Genomic DNA, 19,627 nt, shown 5'->3' on the forward strand with positions numbered 1-19,627 from the left:
TGATATTACTCCGAATAGTATTACATAATATGTATTTGTATGAACAGTTAATTGATTTTAATGTTTTATGATTTTGTTTCAACGTGATTTTATGTTATACATATATTGGTTTGTCGTAATTCTAGATATATTTCAATCCAAATTTAAACTTATATTCCAGTGCCAATATTTGTAATGAAACTGACTTTCGATTTATTAATTTTTCTGTTTGATGATAAAAAAAAATTCCAGAGAAGTACAAAATAGGGATATACTCTTCTATATGCAACAACAAAATAAATGTGTGAAAACATGTTTACAGTTATTCTCTCTGTCTAGAAACTATGGAAAACCTAGAAAGTTTTAAATTTGACTGTCAAACGTTTTTTACATGCAACAACAAAATATATTTGTGTACAATTTTCTACGGATTCTACAATTGTTGCTATACTCAACTCACATACACACTTACAGCACTTTTGTTTTTATTTTGCCCTCAAGAATAGGCACAGATACGAAATCACACTTTGAATAAAAAAATTTTCATAGCACCCCCAGGCGTATCCCTCACATATTTGATAAATGTGAAAGTGCCTGAATTTCATATGAAAGTGCAAAGAAAACGCACTTCCATATAAAGTCAAGGCACTTCGGTATGATATTCAAATTTACACATACAAATTGACACTAAAATTTTTTTTCAAAAATATTGTAGCACTGAAAAAAATTTTAATTCAAAATTTATTCATTAAGGGGACATCAAATTTCTTTAAACATTTAAAGTAATTTTTTTAGATTTAAAGTTTCAGTGCACATATAATTTTGCACTTCAATATAAAAAAAATTTTAACAGCCCTGCTCATGTGTGTGAAAAGAAAATTTATAAATCCGACAAAAGTGTTGTTAATTAAAAAGAAAACAACAATTTTTTGCACGCGATTTGTAAATTTTTTAATGCATAAAATGTATATTTTGTACTTAGTTTTTGGCGCTAAATGCAGCATCAGATCGAAAGCATATTACCTGTGAAAGTGGTGCATTCTCCGAATGCTGTATATTGAGTCTAGAAAATATGGAATATTTTTTACGTTTACTACACTTCCTAGACGGAGGGAATCGCCCTTATGTATATTTGAATATAATGTTGAAAAATAAAATTTATATAAGTTTCATAAAATTTTTCAGTGCAGAAACTATAAATTTTGTATTTCATTTTCAGCGCTAACTGCATAGTAGAATCGGAATAAAGGTCATTGTATAAATGGTGTGTTCTCTGTTTGTGTTAAATTTAGCCTAAAAAACGTTGGTACATTTTCCATGGATTCTAGAGTTAAAGTATTACCCTAATTATTTGCCAGTACAGCAACTGCTTTTTTTATGATCTTGAATTTTCCATTTATATACATATATTTTATGCAGATCAAGAGAAAATTCAAATTTTCTTTTTTATTTCCAAGCTGTAACTTAGGAAAATGCCCAGTCGGCCAAAATTTACTGAAATCAGGGACTAATTTTAATAATTATTTTTTTATTTTGTTTTTTTTTTTTTGTTTTTTTGTAAAAAAAGTTTATGGAATTCAGGGGATAGCCACAGCATTTTCATGACGAATCATGCATAATTTTTATTTTTCGAACTTTTTTCAAAAAAGTCTACAAATAAAAGTAAAAACCGGACTTTTATTTTATAAGTTCGAAAATAAGAGTTAAATGTGGACGTTTGTTTTCTCCTTTTTGCAGTAAGGCGCCATTGATTGCAGTTCCTATCCCCTGCATTTTTTTTGGAATATTTATAAATGCCGAAGAAGAAACATTAAAAATTTTAAAACAATAATTGGTTTGACGTTCTTGCATTTTTTCCTAAAATTTTAGTAACACTATTTTATTAAGCATTTTATTTATTTATTTTATGTATTGTTTTACTGCACAGTAGTACATATTTCAATAGTTTATTTGGCATTTTACAGTTTATGTATACATACTGATTATATATAGATAGTTATTTTGTTGATAAAACAGCTAATTGGTATTAAATATTTAATATATTCTGCTTTATAGAATTTTTCCTAAAAACACACTCATAATTCATTTACAAAAATTTTTTACTGTTTCAATGCATTCCGTCTATGTATTTATAACTATTTTATATAAAACTCATTTAGATGCGCTTGTAGTAAAAAAAACTCAAAAAAATATTCAATTAAAAAAATTCAGTTTATTAAATTATAAGACTAGATTTTTAAAACATAAACACTGAATTACATGACCTGGACCTTTTAGCGGCTTGTAATAATTTATACTTTTCACTCAATTAGTCGGCAGTTAATCAACATCTTTTGCAATCAGTTTTAATTATTAATTAACTGTAAACATTTATTTAAAAAGTAATACAAATTTGTTCCATATGTGGCAGCAAATGGGGCGGTGAGCGACGCAATTACAGTCAGCAGCAAAAGAGATAAATGTCCAAGTTTTTGATGGCCGGACGAGTTTCTTGTGCGGCAGGAATTGTTGTGGGTTGCATGCCACATATCAACGCTTTGCCAAGGTCATATATTCATTTTCTTAATAGTTCATCTATGCTGTTTTGTTTGTAAAGCTGCTTTTAAAAATATCTATATTTGTTCATACAAATTCATTGCAAATTAAAAAGTTTATAAAGCTCTGATAATTCGAAATTCATATAGAAGTGATTTTTTTAAACTTAATTAACATTTTTATTTTTTATGAATTTGGCGGTTAGTGTACAGTGTTACTGATCTATGTATGTTTATGTATTTCAAATAAAATTCGTTTATATTGAAAAATTAAAAGTAACAGAATATTTGGGGAAATGATGCGAAGGGAGCTGTGGGCCTAGTTCACAGATGGGCATATTGGCCGGTTATTCTACCAAACTAATTTTTCTTAAGACATCCGTTTCATAAGCAAAACAGTAAACGAAGCCGCAAGGAAAGAAATTGTACCCTTCATATTTTTTTTTTTTTTTAAATTGATACAAAAAAAAAAAATAAAAGATGTATAAATGTAGGAGGTCTACACCTTTTTTAGTTTTAGTGCAGAAAGTTGCAATTGAAGTTCAGAAAGTTACAATTGAAGTTCATTTGAACTGGAAATTCTAAACTTCAATTGTAACTTTCTGAGCTAAACGTGACAAAGGTGTAGTCTGCCTTTTGGCAAGTATTATCAGAGATAAAGAGGCAGATATTAGAAAGAAATAAAAGCTGTAAGTTTTACACCGATACAAAAAAAGCCGAATCCACAAAGAGAATAGACCTATCGGGTCGCGGTGTAGCCCTTACTTCAAAAAACGCTCAATCACCACTGACATGGTTCCGTTTTTTGCGGTAAGGGCCCAACCATAACCATAACTGTTCGTCATTGCGCTATCTTATGATAAACAAAGAAAAATACGCTGAAAATGCAACAAACTTACTATGAGCCAACCGGAATGAGTTCCAAGGTCCCATAGGAAACGATCGAGCTGCCAGCTCAAAATAAACAAATTTGTAAGTGTCGTTACGGGCGTTATTAAAGAATATTGCCTTACTATACCGACGACATATACCAAAAATATTACTATTCAGCTGTCAGCACGTGGAGGAAGATGTGTCGATTCAATACTTTTTCCACAGTTATTCAGGACTACAAAGAAAGCTACTTGCTCTAGGCGCAAGTTTGATCGATAATCTGTTGGAGTTAGGGGGCCTGAAACCTCGTTTTTATTTAATGTAATATGAGAAAGTAATTGGCTTAATATAGATGTAAGAACATTCACAATTTACAAAAAAGGTTCAACCTCTGAACCCAACTTAATCTAATAGTCTAAGAGCCCTTGACTCACCTTCATAACGTTATTAAAGCTGAAATTGTTTCAGCTCATACTTTCACCTGAAGTAGAAATCTTGGTGTAGACTTTGGTAAATATCGAGATCAAAGAAAGTTGAAAAATTTTGCTTGTGAATTCTAAAACTTTAGTAGGGAAGTCTGAATAAAACAACCAACGAAGGATACGAGAAACAAGAATTGTTTTACAACCCTGATTAGTGTATACAAAGGTTTTCCCGACAAAACGAATGATCTGACATTTTATTTTTTATAACTTTATTATTAAATTTTCTTTGTTCGGTAGTATATATAGGTTTTCATATTTTTTAAGTTATACATATTTATGTATGTATTTTATATAACATTTTAACATGCATTTGATGTGAATTTTCTTTTGACACAGTTTTCAAATTCTTAAGGATTTTGTTTAACTTCTACTGCATTGCATTACATTTATAAAGGATTAGCGGGCTATACAGGGCTGTCATGGAATCCAATTGTTGTCGGAATCGGATTTAAAAACGACAAAAAAATTACTTTGATGTCATGAAATCCAATGTTATCGGTTTAATGTTCGAATTGGAATTAGTGTCGGTTTTAGGTGTCACAGAATCCGATAATATTGATTTTGCTATCGGAAACAAACCAATCAGTTAAATGCTGTTGGATTTCATTTTTTCATAGTTGTTTTTCTCTTGCAGTTGAATATTTTCTAAAAATGTAAATAAATAAAGTTTTATTTTATCAAAATAAATGTAAATTTACATATTTTTTCATTTTTAATAGGGGAAAGCATAAAAATTCAATACATCACAGTATTTTGATATTGCGAAGGGCTTCCCGAAGCACATCATCTAAAATCGTTGACACCGTGCTTCTACCTACACTCATGCTAGAATCCTTGCCAACTCATTTTTGATAGGATCCTTCAGCTAAAAATCGTAACGAAACTGCTAGTTGCAGAACCAGCAGAACTTTCGAGCGAGTTAAGCGTCCTTCAATGGTGTCCAATACCATTCGGAAAGTCTCAATTTTTATGCGATAGTATGCAATGTAACTGAAAATACACTATAAATATCTAGAAACCCACATTACGAAATATTTTTAATTACGCTGTCTCTGGCAACTCAAATGGATTGCTGCGATCTTTCAAAATTTTCCTTTTGACCCAACAACTTTCTTCTTCCAATAACATAAATGCTATAACTGCTGTTGCCATTTTGATGTCAATAAATTTGTTTATTTCTATTTAGATGCACAAAACAATTATTTTATAAAATTTTGCCAAAAAAATTAACACCAAAATTGCCGGTACACCGATAACACAGCAAAACAGCTGATTCGAACATCGCTTTTATTTACATTCGAAAAAGCAAAACCAATACGGTTTTATGACACCAATTTAAATCAATATTGGTTTGTAAATCCGACAAAATGCAAAACCGACTTGGACTCCATGACAGCCCTGATAATGTTTCTGTGATGTTTTCATGCCAATATTTTGTATAACCATTCGTTCTACTTCCACAAGTATTATGTATGCAAGCAATGGAAATATGACTATTCTTATTAACTTAATTTCAGTATTTGTAACTAAAGCAACAATTTATAAAAAATTATTAAAGCGCCATGTGTGTGATGAATTTTATAGCATATCTATTTATTATATAGGAGTTTATTAAGCTTTTACACATCGGATGATGCAACTACTTGGCTTAATAGTCGGCAATCCTGATGAAAATTTGTTTAGTTCAAGACTTGAATGCAGTAGAAAACTTTAAAGAGAAAGAGTTTAGTACTAAACAATTTTTTCAGCAGAAGTTGCGGCAATGTAGCTCGATTCTAAGATAACTCTGATTTAATTCAATTTTTACTTTTGTAGCCCCATTTTCGCATTTGAAGGAGCAGATTATATCAGAACTCTATTCTGTAACTCGATTTGAACGTTTAGAGCTATCGAGTTTTATTTGTAGTTTTAACATATTAAAATTGGATTTTAATTACGAAAACAGTAAGAATATATAAGCATGCCGATAGTGAACCAATTTATATCCAAATCAAGTTAAAAAATAATGCCCGACTGGGAAGTTGTACAGGTAAGTAAAACAATTCGTAAATACATTCCGAGTTGGCATATTTGGTACTACAGATGAACTGTAATCAAGCATTTTTACTAATATTCAAGCCGTAAAACTATACAAAATTTATACTAGAAAGGTAAGCACAATAGATCTAAATAAAGGTCGCACTGCATGGAGCCCTTATAATACTAGAAAAGTCGACTTTTTTACAGCGTGATTTTATAACTTTCTGCCGTGTACTAATTTCGAATAAAATCAGCTTTCGAATAGATTTACAAAGTAGGGCAACAAAATTTGGAAAGTAAAATTGATACGGAATTAACTTTCGTATTAAGTTAGAGAAGGGCTACAAACCTTATTTGGGTATGTACCAATGACTACATTCACTTTTGTATAATTTAAACATAATCACTACTTAAGCCTACACACATTCATAGTAAACAAACTTTTATACCTACAACAACAGTTATGCATATACGTTAATATATAATTAAGAGCTGCATAATATAGTACAAAACCAAAAATTTTGTTGAGTAATTGCGTAAATTTTTTCTCATGCATTTTCTATGAATTTAGGAGAAAATTATTTGCGCGAAACACGATTTAAGTTCAATTCTTTCATTTTTGCTTTTGTTAATTAGAATTTGTATTATTCATTTGTGTGTCACACAATCATGCATATATAATTCACAAACGAGTTTTGTTGTAGTAATATTTAATATTAAATATATAATTATTCATCATTATTACAGTTTATATGTAAGTATAGTGTTATGCTAACTGCATGCAGTCAATATATATTTTTTTTTTTTCGTTTTTAAATTATCAATTCATTATCTCAATATATCGCAGTATACCAACACAGCAACCAGTATCTGTTGCTTACATTTAAGCCAAACAAACTTAATATATCTCTTCACATTCCGTACATTTAACAATCTCAATTCGCATAACTATCATCTATACTATTTATAAGTATTATAAGCACAAACATATTTTCTCTATAATTTTTGTTCATTTTTTGTTAAACAATATTTATTAATAGTTTTTTTTTTCTAATTGTTAGTAGATCCTATTTATCACTTTTCAACGCTTTTCAAAAATGCGCTGCTAGCTAGCTGTCAGTTTATTTTCAGTTGCTGCATTTTCCTTTCATTTTCTCCAATTTAATTACAATATTGTTTTTGCGCAAATTTGTTGTTCTTAGACGCAATCATCTTCGCCATATTCGGTCCATTGCTCGTCCAGCGATAGTTGTTGTTTGTAAGGTGGAGGTGGCGTACGTGTTGCGCTATAGAAAACAATCATAAACTTTTATTAGTAAAATGTTTAAATTGGCTGCATTTTTTAATGATGTTAAAGAGTATATATTGGAAACAAATGCTGTCATAATAAATCATAGATAAATGCATTAAATTACAATTCAAAATAAAAATAAAATGTGTACATTAACAATAAACTACATGACTTTTTTCTGGGTTTCGGACAAAACCAACTTTAAATCAATCAACTGTAAAGTTTGATCCATAAGCAAAAAAGGAATTTCCCCCTTTTTCGAAGTTAGCCGCCAAAACATAAAGATTTGCTTTCGAAGTTTAAAAATGGACGAAACTTTTTTTATACTCAGCGTGCTTTGCACACAGAGTATATTAACTTTGATTGGATAACGGTTGGTTGTACAGGTATAAAGGAATCGAGATAGATATATACCTCCATATATCAAAATCATCAGTGTCGAAAACAATTTGATTGAGCCATGTCCGTCCGTCCGTCCGTACGTCTGTCCGTTAATACGATAACTTGAGTAAATATTGAGATGTCTTCACCAAATTTGGTACACGAGCTTATTGGACCCAGAATAGATTGGTATTGAAAATTAGCGAAATCGGATGATAACCACGCCCACTTTTTATGTATATAACATTTTCGAAACACACAAAAAACCTAATTATTTAGTAAATAATACACCTATAATGTTGAATTTGACGTGTGGACTGATATTGAGACTCTTGATAAAAAATTTTAAAATGGGCGTGGCACCGCCCACTTGTGATAAAATCAATTTTACAAATATTATTAATCATTAATCAAAAATCTTATAACCTATCGTAACAAAATTCGGCAGAGAGGTTGCCCGTACTACAAGGAATGCTTTGAAGAAAAATTAAGAAATCGGTTAAGGACCATGCCCTCTCTTATATAAAAGATTTTTAAAATGCTCGTGGAAGAATAAAATAAGCTATATCTTTGCAAAAAAGAGCTGAATATCAATGGTATTTCATTCCCCAAGTGGATTTATAACAATAAATAGGAAAAACTTCAAATTTAAAAAAATTGGCGTGGCACCGCCCCGTTTATGACTAAGCAATCTTCTATGTTTCGGGAGCCATAACTCGAATAAAAATTAACGGATCGTAATAAAATTGGGTACACAAGTTTTCCCTATAGTAGAAAATATTTCTAGTAAAAATGGACGGGATCGGTTAAAGACCACGGCAACTTAAATATAAAACAAGTTTGAAATGGTCGTAGACTAGAATAATAAGCTATAACTTAGCAAAACATAGTTTTGAATCAATGATATTTCACTTATCAAGTTTTACTGTAAGAGGAAATGGGGAGACATTTTTTTTAAACGGGCGGTGCCACGTGTTATGTAGAAAAGTAATTTATCTGAAATGAAATGTACAATTGAAGCTCACGCTGAGTATATAATCTTCTGTTACACCCGAACTTAAGATACCTTTATTTGTTTCTTTTTTTTTTGAGGTTGGGGCTAAACTGAAAGCGAACCGCCAACTTTTTTTGTGTAGCTCTGTATTTATCTCTGTAATTTTAATTTTTTCCAGATATGCTTTTTCACCCCTTGTAAAAATAAAAAACAATATACAATTTAAACAAGAAATAGAGCAGACCGCGCCTACATTTTTACTTTTTTATTTTGAAAACACACAATAAATAAAAAATATATATTAAGGTGAATCCAATTTCAGAACTTAGAAGCCAATATCGATATTTTGGAGGCAAACTTCAATAAACGGGAAAATTGCTGATGAATCAATCTCTTCAGAAGAGAATGGTTTGGTGCAACACCCAGCCGAGTGTTGTACAGTGTAGTTGGTATGTATATACATATGCATGTATGGGTTTCGTGAGTTAGAGCGATAGCTAAACTATTCGTTTATATGTTATTATTTGTATACCCAATGCATACACGTCACGGAGGTTGTATTATTAGTTTTTGAAATATTAAAATAAATTTTAAAATTTAATGGTTTCTTTTTCAGTTTATATTTTTATCTTTTATCGCAACAATTGGTATACGCGAAATCATAGTCCCTAAATGTATGCAATGGATATAAAAATTTCTTTTCACTTCGTAGCAGATGTATGAAAAAAAGTGAAGTGAAAGTAAAAATTAAAATATGTATGTGTGTGTTAGTCAGGTGTGAACGTTATTGTTATGTAGTACGTATGTATGTAGGTGATTCTACTGAAGAGAAAGTTTTGATTTTGTCAGTGAATCTAGAAGCGCAATTCCCACAGGCAAATTTAATCAATTTTAGTATAAATTTTTATAAAATCACAAAATTTTTCGCCACAAACTGCAACAAGACAAATTACAAAATGTTAAAAATAATGAAATTAATTATGAATGTACTAACTACAGCAAATAAGTACGAAGTGAATGAGGTACGCGCAATCACAGCACAAAACGTAGCAACAAACAACAACCTTTTGTTTGAATGAATTGGAGTGTGTAATTTGAACTATTGTTGTTTCGAAAAAATATGCAAAAAATGTACGAGCGTCAATTAATGCAAATGACAATACTAAAATGCAGCAATAACAAAAACAATAACAGCCAACAGTAAACGCGTTGAAAATGATGCTGATGCTTGGCGTTGATGTTGATGGCACAAATTGGCACCATTAGCAAGTAGTGCAGATTATTTCCCAAGCAACACATATTTATATATATATATAGAAAATACATTCCACAAATTGAACAAGAGCAACAACAAGTAGAATGTAGTAAGTAAACTAACTCAGTTTCCGTTGCATTCATAATTTATGGTACTGTTGTATATATATTTGAATTGCACTTGTTGATGTTGATGTTATAACAGTTTGATTGGCAAGTACGTATGTGATATACAACGCCTAAAAGTATGTAATGCTCGTTTTTTTACTTTCTTTCTCTGTCATCATTACCGTTCTTCGTTTTCAAAATCACTTGTACGCGCTCGTTTCGCTTTGCTTTCATAGTTTTAAATTTGCAATGCTGGCGTTTATCTTTCTTTTTTTCGTATCGAATCGTTTGTTTACTTTTGCTCATTTGCATTTAAAATTTTCGTTTTGTATTAGAATAGCTTTTCCAATGCTTTTTACTCCTCGCACATCGCTGGCGCTTGCTATTTTCGTTTTTTACTTTTTATTTCACATTTTCATTAGTATGTAAGTTTGTAGGTATATTGTAGACACACTCAACTCCTTGCATTTAGCGTCTCACAATCAGTCGTTGACTGCTTCAATTCACATTTGCTAATTGGCCAATCAATATGTATGAATGGGCTAGTAGTCATAATTACGCTAAGTGATTTTATTTTATTGTTTTTTGTTTTTTTTTTTTTTTTTTGTGTAAGTTTGACGCCATTCAGTTGCAAGAAGCAGGTGACTTTTAATTTTACATATTTGTAATTAGCTCTTGATGCTAGTGTTGAAATGGTGGATGGAATTTGCTGTGACAATTTCAATAGGAATAACAAATATTGTAGTTTGTAGTTCGTAATCCAGGTTGTGCTTAAAAATCAGTTATAAGCAACCCTTCCGGTCAAAATTGCCCACGACGATAAGCAGATCTAGACGGTCTATAGTGTTGAGTTGTTTGTTTATACGAATTTATATGGTTGTGTTTTTGAAAGTTCATATGGTGAGTAAATGTGCAGTTGGTTGTTGATTTTTTGTTTGGAAATTATGCATTTTTGGTTTTGTATTATTGATTTGTGTTCATTTTCGTGGTTGGTGTAGTAATAAATTAGAAAAAAAAAACAATCAAAATTTAAGTAAATAAGTAAATGAAAGCAAAATAGTTGTAGAAATATAGACGAAAAGCGTTATGTAATAAAAATATTATATAATAAAGTTATTTTAACTAAGTTGATATTTATAGATATACATTTATATTGAGATGCATGGAGCAAATGGAATTTAGAACATAGCAGACGGTTTTTGCTTTATTTTATTTTTTTTTTTTTTGCTTAGTTAATAGTTTCTTCGCTTATGTTTATTTGAATTTTTACTTTAATTTTTTATATTTTTTTTTTTAGTTTTTTCTCTTTTTATTTTTTCTTTGTTTTTCTTTATACATTTACCTATTTTAGATCTATGTTTTTTTGTTTATAACATTCTTTCGGTGTTTTTGTTTCAGCATAACATATTTTCCATATTTTCTTTTGCCTATTTTTTTTTTTTTTTTTTTTTGATTTTTTTCAAAATTGAACTATTTGTTGTTTCTTATTTATTTTATTTTTTTTTGTCTTTTTGAGTTTTCAAATATTTTCTTTTTTATTTTATTTAATACTTATTATAAAATTTTTTTGATTTTTAATTTAAATATGCCTGTTTTTATGTACTTTTTTACTTCTTAATTATACTCAGTTGAGCAGAGCTCACAGAGTATATTAACTTTGATTGGATAACGGTTGGTTGTACAGGTATAAAGGAATCGAGATAGATATAGACTTCCATATATCAAAATCATCAGTATCGAAAAAAAATTTGATTGAGCCATGTCCGTCCGTCCGTCCGTCCGTCTGTCCGTTAACACGATAACTTGAGTAAATTTTGAGGTATCTTGATGAAATTTGGTATGTAGATTCCTGGGCACTCATCTCAGATCGCTATTTAAAATGAACGATATCGGACTATAACCACGCCCACTTTTTCGATATCGAAAATTTCGAAAAACCGATAAAATGCGATAATTCATTGCCAAAGGCACCGCCCACTTTTACAAGAAGGTAATTTAAAAGTTTTGCAAGCTGTAATTTGGCAGTCGTTGAAGATATCATGATGAAATTTGGCAGGAACGTTACTACTATTACTATATATGTGCTAAATAAAAATTAGCAAAATTGGATGAAGAACACGCCCACTTTAAAAAAAAAAATTTTTTAATTCAAATTTTAACAAAAAATTTTAAATCTTTACTGTATATAGGTAAATTAAGTCAAAATTCAACTCCAGTAATGATATGATGCAACAAAATACAAAAATGAAAGAAAATTTTCATTTAGTTTGTCTAGAATACTTTTAATGTCATAAGTCGAACAAAAATTTACCAATCCTTCTAAAATTTGGTAGGGGCATAGATTCTATGACGGTAACTGTTCTCTGTGAAAATGGGCGAAATCGGTGGAAGCCACGCCCAGTTTTTATACACAGTCCACCGTCTGTCCTCCCGCTCGGCCGTTAACACAATAACTTGAGCAAAAACCGATATATCTTTACTAAACTTAGCCCACGTACTTATCCGAACTCACTTTATCTTGGTATAAAAAATGGCCGAAATCCGACCATAACCACGCCCACTTTATCGATATCGAAAATTACAAAAATGAAAAAAATGCCATAATTCTATACCAAATACGAAAAAAGGGATGAAACATGGTAACTGGATTGGTTTATTGACGCAAAATATAACTTTGGAAAAAACTTTGTAAAATGGGTGTGACACCTACCATATTAAGTAGAAGAAAATGAAAAAGTTGTACAAGCCCAAATCAACAGCCCTTGGAATCTTGGCAGGAATACTGTTAGTGGTATTGCATATATAAATAAATTAGCAGTACCCGACAGATGATTTTCTGGATCACCTGGTCCACATTTTGGTCGATATCGCGAGAACGCCTTCACATATACATCTAAGGGCCACTCGCTTTTAAAACCCTCATTAATACCTTTAATTTGATATCCATATCGTACAAACACATTCTAGAGTCACCCCTGGCCCACCCTAATGGCGATATCTCGAAAAGGCGTCCACCTATAGACCTAATGCCCACTCCCTCTTAAAATGCTCAGTAACACCTTTCGTTTGATACCCATATCGTACAAACATTCTAGAGTCACCCCTGGCCCACCCTAATGGCGATATCTCGAAAAGGCGTCCACCTATAGACCTAATGTCCACTCCCTCTTAAAATGCTCAGTAACACCTTTCGTTTGATACCCATATCGTACAAACATTCTAGAGTCACCCCTGGCCCACCCTAATGGCGATATCTCGAAAAGGCGTCCACCTATAGACCTAATGCCCACTCCCTCTTAAAATGTTCAGTAACACCTTTCGTTTGATACCCATATCGTACAAACACATTCTAGAGTCACCCCTGGCCCACCCTAATGACGATATCTCGAAAAGGCGTCCACCTATAGACCTCATGCCCACTCCCTCTTAAAATGTTCAGTAAGACCTTTCGTTTGATACGCATATCGTACAAACATTCTAGAGTCACCCTTGGTCCACCTTTATGGCGATATCTCGAAACGTCGTCCACCTATGGAACTAAGGATCACTCCTTTTCAAAATACTCATTAACAGCTTTCATTTGATACCCATATCGTACAAACATATTCTAGAGTCACCCCTGGTCCACCTTTATGCGATTTCTCGAAAAGGCGTTCACCTATAGAACTAAAGCCCATTCCCTTTTAAAATACTCATTACCACCTTTCATTTGATACCCATATCGTACAAACAAATTCTAGAGTCAGCCCTGGTCCACCTTTATGGCGATATCCCTAAATGGCGTCCATCCATAGAACTATGGCCTACTCTCTCTTAAAATACTCTTTAATACCTTCCATTTGATACACATGTCATACAACCAAATTCCAGGGTTACCCTAGGTTCAATTTCCTACATGGTGATTTTCCTTATTTTGTCTCCATAGCTCTCAACTGAGTATGTAATGTTCGGTTACACCCGAACTTAGCCTTCCTTACTTGTTTTTTATTACTTTTAATTATCTTTATGTTTCTTTTATGTCTTACTGTTCATTACATAAAATAACATATAAAAGTTGTATAGAAAAGTTTATTTCTCTTTTAATGTTTTTCGGGTTTCTAAAATTATTTACTTATTTTTAATTTATTTTTTTTAATTCTTTATTGCTGTTTCAGATGAATTTTTTTTATTAATTCTTTTTTGTTTTTTTTTTCTTTGTTTTTTTAAATTTTTTCTTCATTTTTTTAGTTTTTGTATTCTTTTTTTATAACTTGTTTTATAATTTGTTTTATAATTTTTTTATATTTTTGTTCAAAATCTTTTTTGTTGTTTTAAAACGTTTTCTTTTTATTATCTTTTTAAAATTTTTTGTTTTTTATTTTTTGTTTCACTTGTTTATTTATCTTTAAAGTTTTTAATTCAAGTATTGAATATAAGAAATAACCGCCTGCCTATGTTGTTGTTAAAACTGCAACCCAACATGAATTTTCAATGATTTTTTTACCATTCACCTGGTCTAAGCTAGATTAACATTTTGTTGGACAAAATACGTGGAAAATCATACAAATTATAAATTATTTTTATTAATAATTATTAAATACTAATACATAATTCTTACACATTCGTATACATATGTATTTAAAGCTTATGAATATCTTTTTTTTCGGTAATGTGCAATTTTGCGGGAATTTGTATGGTATTCTAGTGCTTATTTTAGTACATCTAATAAAGATATACAAAAGACATCACTACTCATTAAAAACAACAAAATGTAAAACCGAAACAGCAAAAATTTTCTTAATTTAGATTTTTTACTATTGAACTAAAAAGACGCATATTTGATATATAGACATTTTTGCTTCTAATTTTTGGAAAGTTGTTTATTCTGTTCATAGGTTATTGAATTTTTATTTTTCTATGTAGAAAATTATGTTGATAAGATACCAAAATTTCCGATACGATTTTGCGTTGAATTTTCTGTTTTTTTTTTTTTTTTGAATTCAAAATTTAACTCATTTAGGGTTATTACGCATGTGTTAGAGATTTCGGTAACTAATATAGAAATCTCAAGATGCTTTAAATTTCGGTAGATATTTTAAAATTTCTGCAACGATTTTCCAAGTACAATTTATTGGGTCAATTTATTTTTAATACCGAATAATGCATAGAGATTTCTAACTGATCATATCGTACCGTTATTGGTTATTGTTTTAATTCCTGTGCATTGATTCTAAGTATGTGTTTATTACTATTATCATTTTTATTTATTTCTACAAAGACTAATTTTACTCAATTTTTTATAAAATTTTCCCGTGATGAATATTGTTCTACTTTTTCATTAGTGCTTTTGAGATTTTTTTTTGAAATATACTATTATCTACCTGATTGATGTACACAAGTAACATTCCGAATGTATTTCAAGTATGTAAGTATGTTTGCATATATGAAAATTGCTTTTACCTATAATAACTGCCAAGTATTAATACACTTTGTTTAATAAAAAAATTTACAATTGAAAAAAATGTAAAATTTATAAAAATTACCTTAACAGCCTTGCCTTAAGTACACTAAACCTTGAGTGTGTGTATATAAGTATGTAATACATTTAAGAATCAATACCTTTCACTCATACAGACATGTAATTAAAATAAAAGCAATAAAAGAAAGCACTTATATAACTGCCTTACCTCTCGCATGGCATTTCGTCCATATTCTTGGCAAGCGCCAAACGTTTGGCTTCCTCTTTTCTACGTCGATCTTCTGCTGCTGCCTTCATTGGATCGTACGTGGAGCGTCGCTTCCACATAGCCATTTCTGCTTCTTTTTGTTTAGTGGCTATAAATTTATTTAAATTTAATTGAATACAGAAAATTCCACCCACGTTTCAAACATATTGCATATGCAGTAAAGCGTAATTGCACTCACCCGACTGGTCTCTACGCACCGCTGATGAGGCTCTACCACCACCGCTAAGCGTAGTGCCACTTGTGGTCATGCATGAGGCCACCGAGCGTACACTACGATTGCTGGTGCGTGTCGGATCTGTACGACTCAGCCCCATCGATGAACTACTTGGACTGCGTTTCATTACATCGCCAACCAATGCTGAAGTTTTCAATGTACTTTTTGATTCGTTCTTGCGCAGAAAATTATTACCCTGCACTGGTTTATACTTTGAAATGTCCAAATACTTGGGCTGAACACGTTGATTTGTCAGCTTTGTTGTCAATGGCACTGCGGCGGCAGTTTTCAGTAATTGTTTCTTTGCCGAAGCCAAGGAATTGGGTACCTGCGATGCTAAGCGACTGAGACTAGTGTCACGCGGCACTGATTGCCGTGCCGTTGTGGTGCCGCCCGAGCGTGGTGCACTGCGTATGCCACGTCGTGGTAATTCAGGCGTGTTAGGGCAAGCCATTACACCACATGAACCAGTCTGTTGGTGTTTTAATCTCGTTACAGGCGCTGAGGACGGTTTGGTTGAACCGGAACTGCCGCTGACACGTTGCTTACTACGTTCGATACGCATGAGTAACGCCTTGTTGAGACGCGTATTTGTTAACGGTACAGCAGGCGCATTTTCAATATCTGCTTGCCGGTCATCATCATCATGCTGATAGTAGTTCGCATTGTCGTTCTCCTCTTCGTCGACTTCCTCAGCACCGCTTGAATAATACTCTTCACCAATATCATCTTCGTCATTGATGTAATATTGGAAATTTTCATCGTAATCACCAGTCGCTTGCCGGAAATTGTTACTGCTGGCCGATTTTTTAATGATGCTTGTGTTGCCAGAACCACGTGCCGCTGCGGACTGCCCATCGCCACCGCCGCCAACTAGCGTATAATTGTGACGCGCCGCTGGTGGTGTATAGACGTTTGAATATTGTGGACGTGCTGCACGCTGCGTAGTCGCTATTTTCGCCGAGAATGAGCTGGATCGACGTAATGGCGACTCCTGACCGCTTTGCCCAGCTTGCGCTTGTGCTTGCGCATTTGCCGCTGCCACTGCGGCTGCACGACGAGCTGGTGAATTGCTAATATTGCCATCAAAGGAATTTTTGCGCGCACGCATTTGCCGCGACAAATATTCGCCACTGGTAAGCAACTTCAATTGCTGCTCATTGAAGCTGCTTGTCATCAGCTGCAAATTCTGTGCATTGCGGCCATATGGATCGTTCGCAGCGATGCGCCGATGCAGCGGTGAATGATAGTAAGCGCTACCGCTGTTGGGTGAGCCTAAGCCGTGTTGTGGACTACCGCAGTCATCTGGCGGCGAATACAACGCCGAGGAATGGGCATGTGAACGTGCGGAGTGCGCACGCGGCGACGCTGAAGAATGTGTATGTGGTGGTGATTTCAACGAATTTTTGCGTGACAGCGATTGCTGTAAATTACTAATAGCAGCTGCAGTTTTTTGCAAATATATATCCGAATCTTCGTCCTCAACGCTGCCTTGCATCAACACATTCTGTAGCGGCGCACGCGTACGACTTGCACTGCGCGCGCGCCCAATAGAATGCAGCGGCGAGGGTATTTTTGAAGGACTTTTTGGTGGCTTACAAATGCCCTCGGCCGTCTGACCGCTGCTGCTGTACGCGCCGCTCGATAACGTCGGATCACTGGAATAATCACATTCACCCGTCAAGCGGTAACGTTCGGCAAGACTGCGATTCAATTTTGCAGCATTGACACACTGTTTGCTATTGTAAATACTATCATCGGTGAGCGAATCACCAGCAGCTGTATCAGAGGCGCATGTGTAGCTGCGCGTCATTAACGCCGTTTGTGATGCGTCCGAATGTAGATGTGTCTTAGACGTTTCTGAAGCGAGGCTGCGCGCACGCGCGTTACGTGCCCACTCTTGTATCCAATCGTTTTTCGTTTGTGCCGTCTTCAACACCGCTGCATCGGATAATTTCTGATGTGAAGGCGTATCTGGCGGTGATTCAATGTAGCTGCGTGTGGCTGCAAATTTCGCCTGCGTGTTATCCTTTTGATTAGTAAATAAATTTAAACGATACTCAGCCTTTTGATGGTCAGTGAAGCCGCCGCCTGCATATGCGCTAGCTGTATTTGCTTTCAATTTCATCTCGTTGCTGACATACTCTGACGAATCTATTTGCGAAGTGGATAGTCCAGATTTCCGCGTTAAGCGTGGACGCGGATCAAGCGTACTCTGTTTTGCCAGTACACCACTGGTCGTAACGCTGGTAAAACAACCTAAATCGCCATCATCTTCCGTAGGTGTCTTCGGCTCAACTGCACTTACTATTGGTGCTGCAGACTTTGTCGCTGAGGCGTTGCGTAACACGCGCGATTTTATTTTTTCCAAATATGCACCCGCTGATTCATGCGAACTCAATATTAGGTCACGTTCTGTATAAGCGCGCGGTGATTGTGGTGTCTGACCGACTTCTGTGTCGTGGTAGTACTTTATTTCGAGAACATTAGAGCGGTTAATCACATGTACTGGAATTTTAGTATTACTTAATTGTGGCTCTATATCAGTCGCGCTCACACTGAGATGTAAATTTTTCGGACGTTGTTGCGCTGCTTTCAATGCTTGCTTTGCACTTTTATCGATATTCATGAGATCTTTTTGTTCCTCTGTATAATTATCACCATCGAGCGTATATGTGCCCGTCTCACTTATATTATCCGCTTCTAAATTATAATTCTTCAGTTCGGAGAGCGGTGGTTGCGCGCATAGAAAATCCACCTTCTGCAGCGCTAGTTGCATAGCTGTGGAGCGTGGCGTGAATTGTGTACGACTTGCTAGCAAATTGGCGGAACCTTTGGGCAGCTGCAACGGCGGTGGCTTCTGTTTGCTCACATTTTTGCGCGTAGGAGGTAGTTGCGCTTTATGCCCTGAGCTTGCACGTTCGCTGGAATTTGTGTTCGTGTGTGCGCCGCGTGTTACTGCAGGCGTTTGCACAGTCGCATGCTGACCGTACCCTTGCAACTGCGCCTCTTGCGTGCTGGAACGTGGTGACCAGCTATGACGTTTGCTGGCATCACGCACGCGCGATGTACTGCGGTCGCGTGCACGCAGTTTCACTTTTGGAGCATCACCAGCGGCGCCATTATCGAATGAATTATCGGCAGTTCCCCCACTGCTGCGTGCACCATGTCGTGTTGTGGCGGCGCTAAGTGGTGTTGCAGATACTGAAGTAGTCATTGTGATTTCTTTATTGGCAGCATCAGCTCTAGCTTCCAACTTTGACATGGAAGCGCCACGACGATGACGACTTTGAAAGCGTTCCATCATACTTTTGTAACGCGCTTTAGCTGCTTCCGGATCACAGCCATTATCATTGAAATTATCTATTGTAAAAGCATACGATTGCTTGTTCGTTGTTGCTGTTGTATTCGTATTAGTTGCATTTGAAGCAGATGAATCGTCATCATCATGCGAAAATGATACGCTATTATCCAGCCCACCGGCGATCGCTGTATTAATGTCGGACATAGTTGACGGTGCAACGCAACCACTGTCACTGCCGTTGCCGTCCGCTAAGAGTTTGCTTTTGTCTAAATCGACAGTTGAATGATTGATATTGAAGCTGCTGCTTTCTAGGCGTTCGCTTTTGCTTAACATATCTGCAAAAAGAAAAAAAAAAACAATGGAAAAAAATTGCAATTAGGAATTGAGAAAACTACAATTATACTAAGCGCATAGTACAGGTTTTAAGTGAAAACGAAAAAATAAAACGAAAAAAGCAAGTTAAAA

General features: G+C 34.0%; 1 protein-coding gene across 16 annotated transcripts in view; it reads right to left on the reverse strand.

Annotated features, from left to right (window-relative positions):
* Positions 1-4,058: 4,058 nt before the first annotated feature.
* LOC137233868 (uncharacterized) overlaps positions 4,059-19,627 on the reverse strand; it is a 36,784-nt gene continuing 21,215 nt past the window's right edge. For 13 of the 16 annotated variants that reach the window (XM_067757351.1, XM_067757352.1, XM_067757350.1 and 10 more), the window contains 3 exons: positions 15,823-19,497; positions 15,585-15,732; positions 4,059-7,176 (listed from right to left, as the gene is read on the reverse strand). In XM_067757351.1, the coding sequence (XP_067613452.1) occupies positions 7,089-7,176; positions 15,585-15,732; positions 15,823-19,497 (3,911 nt within the window). In that variant the 3' untranslated portion in view covers positions 4,059-7,088. Of the gene's footprint in view, positions 7,177-9,934; positions 10,757-15,278; positions 15,367-15,440; positions 15,471-15,584; positions 15,733-15,822; positions 19,498-19,627 lie in introns of all 16 variants that reach the window. The other 3 variants (XR_010947582.1, XR_010947580.1, XR_010947581.1) reach the window with 3 other exon arrangements.

This window comes from Eurosta solidaginis, chromosome 5, assembly GCF_040869045.1.
Source record: "Eurosta solidaginis isolate ZX-2024a chromosome 5, ASM4086904v1, whole genome shotgun sequence".
Lineage (NCBI taxonomy): Eukaryota > Metazoa > Arthropoda > Insecta > Diptera > Tephritidae > Eurosta > Eurosta solidaginis.